A 7,226-nucleotide genomic window follows, 5' to 3' on the forward strand; every position below is an offset into this window, starting at 1 on the left:
GCAAATAATTGACTTTAATTTATGAAAAAAGGATTTCATTTACCCAGTATTAAACTAATATCAAACTGTGAATCCCTACAACTGATGCCAAAGTAGAGCAGGCAAACCAAACTGGCAGGATTTGAATTATTTTACTTCCAAAATGCAGCAGAAAAGGAATGAATCAGACGCAGAAGACGAGTCGAAAACAGTATCATCATGGAGTCGCAGCAAAATCAAAGAAACCAAAGTTGCTCAAAAAGCTAAAATAAAGATCACTGCTTGCTGCAGGCTGCGCTGCACGCTCCCATTCATTATTTGTATTAAGTTATTTTGAAAATTAGGATTAAGCAAGCAATCAAAATGCTTCAGTGGTCCTGACAGAAAACACATTAAGTGTTTGAAATATTTGGTTCCTTGTCAAACTCAACTCATGTAATTTTAGTTTTAATATTTTTGGGTTTTGCCTGGCCCATAGACATATTTGCCCACAAGAGGCCTCATGCAGACAACTTGGATGGACTGTTGTTGCAGATTTACGGTTTGCATTTACAGCAGCCCTTCACTCCTGATCACAATGGCTGCAGCTGTTAACTACGATGATGCCAGTTTCAATCATCTTAAATGTGTGATTTGTTTTTAGTAAAGACAACAGCATCTGGATGTTAGTTGTACAGGCTCAGGAGTAAGCAGAGATTAGCTAGTTAGGGTAAGACTGGGGTCATGTTAAGCATCAGAAAACACGACTGGTTAAGTTCAGTTTCAGGGAAGCGTGTCAACGAAGAAGCAGACGTTGCTTCCTCTATAATCTACTAAGTGTTCAGTGTAATAAGCAGCCAGTACAATAAAAAAAAAAAAAAAGAGAGCATTTATCAGCACCTGACCAGTAAATGTTTCAGTGTTTTCATTAAAAACACATTTTTATGAAGAACTAATAGATTTTTAAAAAAAACTGATTTTCAAGTTTTCTTGGGTTTCAGATCAGATCAGGTCAAACATGCAGGATTTTCATGACGATTAAAGATCAAACTTATTTAAAAACAGATTATTAGATATTTGGAAAAGAATCACTTCTGTGAGAACACAAACCAAACGACTAAATAAATTTTCTGAAGGCAAGTTATTTATCTTCTCTCCATCAAAGCTTCCCTGCATTTTAACCACAACTTGGACAAAACTTATTTAAATGCTCCAAGTACTTGGCGTTACATTGAAGACAAAACTTAACAGCAACATTCACTCGTCACAGGAGGAGTTGAGAACATTTAATGGCTGGTATTGCAATGTTCAGGATTACAGAATGACTGGATGTGCACGCTTCATTTGGTTAAAATAAAAAAAAAAATTTTAAAAGGGGGGGGGGTGAGGAAATAGTTAAATTAAATTAGATTCATTGTTAGGTGGTAGATACAGATTCAGCACACATGATTGATTAACTTTCAACTCAGTTGAAGCATCAACTGAACACTGAGACATCTGTAAACGATCACGTTTTCAGCATTAGAAGGATTCAGTGTCTTTTACAAAGAGAGCGGATGAATCGAACGCTTTGTTTGGACACAGACTCCATCAAGGCTCCTAAATAAGAGGATATTTCATCTTCAGGATATCAATGTGTGTTTATTAGGGACAGCAGCCAACACTCATGTTACTTTGTTTTTTTTGTACACAGTGTATCTGAAGAAAACCTCATCACACAGCACGGTCCCGTAGAAAAGTTTTGTCCCAAAATATACATACAGACTTAAAAGAAAATGCAACATCCTCTTTAAGAGTGCCCATAAAACAGCCACTGATAGTCCCAGGTAAGATAAGAAGGACATCAACAAAAATATTTCATAAAAGTTTGGGAATCTTATCAGCTCGCAGCATTGCTCTGAATAAATTATTCCACTGCTAAAAAAAATCAAAGAAAAAAAATTTAAAATGAACCAGCGAGGGAGAATAAAAGCATTAAACTAAGTGCAGGTGAAGCCGGGCTCCATGCTGTTTAACCCAGACTCTGTCGTCTCTAAGGCAGTCCATAATTAAAAAGGTGAATCCAACATGTGTGGTGACTAAAACACAAAAGCAGGATTATCACTTTATCAGTGTATCCTCAGGGACCCTGAGCAGCCTGAGAATGTTTCCTTATGACACAAAGTGAAGTGATCAAATATAAAATGAACAGCAAAAGGAAATGATAGATCCATACATTAAAAACTGTTACGAGGTGCTCTTCATGCCTTGTACTTCTCCTTCCCCGTTTCACTAATGACGCAGATGTGCTGAAACAGAAACGCACCAATCAGCATCGCACCTCATTATTGATTTACATGATTAGTTTAAAAGGATTTTGCACTGCTTGGACCTAACGTTAACACACAGATACATACTGTTTGCAGAAAACCACAAACGATGCTTTACACTTTATCGATCTCAAATACTTACATTTAGATCTCTAAAGTACTCGTTGTAGTCTAGTGCGTATCCAACCACAAACTTGTCAGGGACCTCAAATCCAACAACTGAAAAAAGATAAAGACAAAAAAACATGAATAAATTAGTCTCCTTTTTTTTGACTTTGGCATTAAAGTATCCACAGCTTCATTCAAAATCACATAATTTTGCAGCTACAATTAGTGACTATATTCTACAAACTAAACTTAAAAGTCTGTTAAAGATTTTGTTTTGTTAGACTCACAGTCCGGTCGGTAGCCAACACTCCTCGGTGTCCTCTTCACCAGCAAACTGAGGGGAAAAACCAAGATGATCATCAAAAGATTTTATTAATATTATTTAATGTAGTTTGTACATACATACAATCGCATTGGCCAGCAAACCGTGACAGTACTTAGTATATGACAGGCAGGCGTGAAGGGACTGACTTACCTTGCTACTTTAACCATTTTGGGATTGTACTGTTTGAGCAGCTGCAGTAATGTCTTCATTGTCTTCCCTGTGTCGATAATGTCCTTGAAACACAACACGAGGGAAACTCACGTTAGCGGTCTGGGACATAAAAGCTGCTTAATTGAAAATAGAAGGAAAGAAATCACTACGTACCTCCACGATCAAGACATTCTGTGTAGAGGGAAAAAAAAGAAAAGAACAAATAATTAATTAAACATATGCAGTTGGACATGTGAAATGACATGGTGCTGGCTCCTTCGTTAACTGACTGCATCAGTGAAAAGGTCTTTGTAAGGAAGAGTGAGCCATAATGACAAAGAGACTTGCAGGGAGTAAAACATGGGAGGCATTTCTTTAAAAATACACAAACTGGTGGCTGAGAGAGAAACTGTTTGTTTGTCATACAGATGATCACATGACTACACAAGCCAAAAAATGACCTAGGAATTATGTCCAAATCCTTTAATGGAAGAAAAGGTTTATAAAATGTATTACATAATGCTAAACATATAAAAGTCTTAAAAAAAGGACTTGGTGGATTTCTCTCAGGTCATTTAAAATATCTACTGTGATCAGGTTCACTTTGTCTGCTCTGATTTGAGGTATAAGGTTTTCTTTTTTTGTCAGACGATGATTTTTAGATAGGAGCTGTTTTTACCTTTGACGTGTTTCAACTGTCACTTCAGTCTTCCTCAGAAACGTCATCTGACGTCTGTCGTGACATGTCTTTATCAGCTGGTGGTTTTCTGGAGGCGTGATCCGCCTCCTTGATCCAGCGTTTAAAGCGTTTTTTTTATTTTATTTAAAAGCTGGATCAAGGAGGCCACAGAAATCAGGAGGCGACCCAAAGACACCATGAACCGTGATGAGGGGGCATTCATGCTGTCCCACACATGGGACGCTCTCCTGCAGAGACCACCGGGCGGCAGGAGGCGTAGCCCGTCGGGCAAATCTGACAGATTGCCAGGCGGGTCACGCCTCCAGGAAACCACCAGCTGATAAAGACATGTCACCGCAGACGTCGTTTCTGAGGAAGACTGAAGTGACAGTCGAAACACGTCAAAGGTGAAAACAGCTCTTACCTAAGAAATACTCATTGTCTGACAAAAAAGGAAACCTTATATTTAAAATATCTGTTCATGTTGAAAATAGTGCTGAGCTAAGCACTGGATAGAAAACAAGTGCAGTAAAATGAACTTCAGTTCATTTAGCTTTAAATTGAAAGTATTATTATTAATATTATAATACGTTGAGCTGGGTGTGTTTTAGCCCTAATCCTGCCGTCCTCCTCACCTTGCCCGTCAGAGTGGACAGGTCGTCTCCACCGATCACTTTGATCTCACCAGTCGATTGGTCGTTCTGTGAGGACAAGAAAAAGAAAAGAATGAAGTTAACTGGCAGATTTCACTTTATATATTGTAGTGGCATGGAGAGAAAATCAATAAACAAAAGTAGCCAAAACATGGTGGTCTTAAAGCAAATTATAAATGCATATTACATCATATACTATGCGCCTTGTTTTCACAAAAAATTGTTGAGACCTAGAACATGTAGTAAATGTATTTTGTTTTTTCCTGCAGCATTCATAAATGCTGTCTTGTGGTTTCTAGCTTCATAGATGTGTGCACTCACACATAAACATCTTAAATTTTAAAACTGTAGCCAGCATGCAGAACTGCCTCGTGTGTCTCTTAAGATGTGTTCCCCAATTAAGTGTTACAAAAAGAGGGCGCAGCCAAACATGATTAAAGCTCCAGGCAAACCTCAAATGATTAAAAAAATAATAATAATAATTAGGAAACAGAACAGATATACTGAATCGATGACTGTTTTGTGTGTTATCTTCATGAAAGCTGCAGTTTCATCTGCTGCTATTTTTGACCTCTTAAGTGAAGTGGAAGCTTCAGGGGGTTTTTGGATTTATTTATGTTACATTTAATCCAACAGCTTAATGCATGTGCAGTGGTTCAGGCAGCTGATCAGGATGTTTCTGTGCACAGGAGGTCCAGCTGGTAAACCTCAGTCAGGCAGGAGAAAATGGATGGATGGCCTCATGTGTGCCATGAATTATTTCCCCCCTCACAATCAATAAACCAACTCTTCCACCTCAACCCTGGTAAAAAGGTTTTTGTAATATTGCAAGTCATTAAAAAAAAAAAAAAAAATCTCTTTCATATTCATCTTTTTTTTTAAGTGCAAATTTGAAACATATTCTGGTGTAAACAAGAAAACAGACTTTTCCCACTAGTTGTGCCTCCTCCAGTGGCCTCCTCATGTATTACTACACATTAGTCCACAGTGTCCACTACAATGTGGGAAACAACTTCTGCTCAGGCGGGAAGCACAGTTCATCGGTATGTACATATAAATTGTTGCACACACACAAGATTGTGTGCAGATCAATGCTCAGGTTTTCTACTTTTGTACCACCAGCTGTTGATCAATCGAAAAGTCTGAACATGTGGATGTGCACTTCAAACAAAAAAACATCTTCAAGTATTCAAATTTGCAATTTTTTTCAACAAAATAAGTTTTTAAAAATAAAGTACAAGTATATAGAAACAAATGAATTACACAGTAGCTCTTGAGGCGAATGAAGTCCACCGTCATGGGGATGGAGCGGTCACTGTTCCTGTTCAGCGCCTTGATGTAGTCCAGCAGGTCTGCGAAAAACTTGTAACCCCCTTTAAGGACACAGAGCGCCACGATGTGGTGTCCACCCATTTCCTTCATGATCTCTCTGGCCAGTCTCTCTGTCCTGGCGTCACGTGGGAGGGAGAGAGAGAGAGAAGAAAGAGAGGGGATAGTCAGCTCCGTTTTCTGCTACAGTCAGCACAAGTTCCCATTTCCTTTTTGTTCCTGTCAGCAGGCAAAGCTGTCATTTCTAAAGCATAATAACCACCGAGATACAGTTACAGACATGACACTAAGAATATAAAAAGAAAAGGGTGAGCTGCATAAATTGGTAAGTCCACAAATGAAAATAGAAAAGCAGGGGTGAGGAGTTCCACTGAGGCGCAAGTTCAACGGACAGACAAGCCACCAGTAAAAACAATAATCACTTCCTGAACATCATTGTTGGCATTTTAAACAGTGTCCGACTTTGTTTTTTGTTAAAATTAGGTCAACAGCACTTTAAGACTCGCCATCCAGTCTTATAGACAATCCACCTTTTCACCATCCTGCTACTAATATGAGAACTCTACAGTTTCATTTAGCAGACGCCTTTATCCAAAGCGATGTACATCTGAGAGCGGATACAACACAAGCAAGGATCTGGTCAGGAGAAAACAATCTAGATAAGTGCCATAGTTCAAGTGTGTCAGGGCGTTGATGCTAATAGCAGGCTGTGTGGGAGGAAACAGAACATTTTTGTTTTCAGTCTGTCAAGTGCAAACGTGTTCAGTGAAGAGCTGGGTCTTTGGTCTTTTCTTAAAGCCTGAGAGGGAATCAGCAGAACTCACCTGTCCAAGATGAGACCATGTGGGATGTAGACCTTCTCCAGGTCAGCAGCGTAGTGCTTTGGTATGCAGAAAAGGTCCAAGTCATAACCCTGCTCCTCATCGCTGATCTGAAATAAAACACGGCACAAAGGGGTTAAAGAAAAAAGAAAAAAATCTCGGGGGGGTTATGTAACAGGGGACATGGGGCATTCATCTGACACAGGCCAGTAAGAGGTAAAGAGGACGCGGTTAATGGTGGTCTACTTTCCCATGTGCTTCATCTGCCGCAAGTCACACATCAAAGCACCAATCCCTATTCTGTCCAGATTAGCAGGCAACCAGAAATCTCCACCCACCACCACACTATGGGAAATACTCAGCTAGGATTCTAAGAAAGATGGATTTTTTTTTCCACCTTAGAGCTCATTAAAGGGTCTGTGAATCCTGCCTTTGTGACTCTAAGAGGTTTTTCCAGGTAAACATTTTTGCTCAAATAGCAACAACATCCGGCAAACAGTCAGGATTTATTCCATTTCGTACAATCTAATTAAATACTGTAGTTCAACTAGCATGCTGCAAGAACCCAAACAACATAACTGGTATCATGTGACAGCTGGTGGAGGGCTCGGGGTGTTGTGGGAACGATGGGAGAGACCGCAGCAGAGCCGCTGTGTTTGTGCCGAGTATGAATCTTTTCAAGTCAACAAGATCTTTATGAAAAAGGGGATAACAACGTCGGCACGCCACATGTGGTAAAGCTGGAATAAAGCTTTTCCCTTTATGTCTGCCAAAATGAAAAAAAAAACAAAAACAAGGGCATCTGTTTTGGCTAAACTCTTTCAGTTACAGATAATAATGACTGATACTGAGCAGATGTCCTCGCGGTCACATCATCTGAAAGGTTTTTTTTTT

The 7,226-nt window shown here is 39.3% G+C and overlaps 1 protein-coding gene across 1 annotated transcript in view; it reads right to left on the reverse strand.

Annotated features, from left to right (window-relative positions):
• Nucleotides 1–1,222: 1,222 nt before the first annotated feature.
• hprt1 (hypoxanthine phosphoribosyltransferase 1) overlaps nucleotides 1,223–7,226 on the reverse strand; it is an 8,002-nt gene continuing 1,998 nt past the window's right edge. Inside the window, exons 2-9 of the mRNA XM_008282184.1 lie at nucleotides 6,336–6,442; nucleotides 5,446–5,629; nucleotides 4,165–4,230; nucleotides 3,025–3,042; nucleotides 2,851–2,933; nucleotides 2,663–2,709; nucleotides 2,410–2,486; nucleotides 1,223–2,246 (exon numbers count right to left, since the gene is read on the reverse strand). Of these exons, the coding sequence (XP_008280406.1) occupies nucleotides 2,199–2,246; nucleotides 2,410–2,486; nucleotides 2,663–2,709; nucleotides 2,851–2,933; nucleotides 3,025–3,042; nucleotides 4,165–4,230; nucleotides 5,446–5,629; nucleotides 6,336–6,442 (630 nt within the window). The 3' untranslated portion in view covers nucleotides 1,223–2,198. The remainder of the gene's footprint in view (nucleotides 2,247–2,409; nucleotides 2,487–2,662; nucleotides 2,710–2,850; nucleotides 2,934–3,024; nucleotides 3,043–4,164; nucleotides 4,231–5,445; nucleotides 5,630–6,335; nucleotides 6,443–7,226) is intronic.

Source organism: Stegastes partitus, unplaced genomic scaffold, assembly GCF_000690725.1.
Source record: "Stegastes partitus isolate 25-593 unplaced genomic scaffold, Stegastes_partitus-1.0.2 Scaffold263, whole genome shotgun sequence".
Taxonomy (NCBI): Eukaryota; Metazoa; Chordata; class Actinopteri; family Pomacentridae; genus Stegastes; species Stegastes partitus.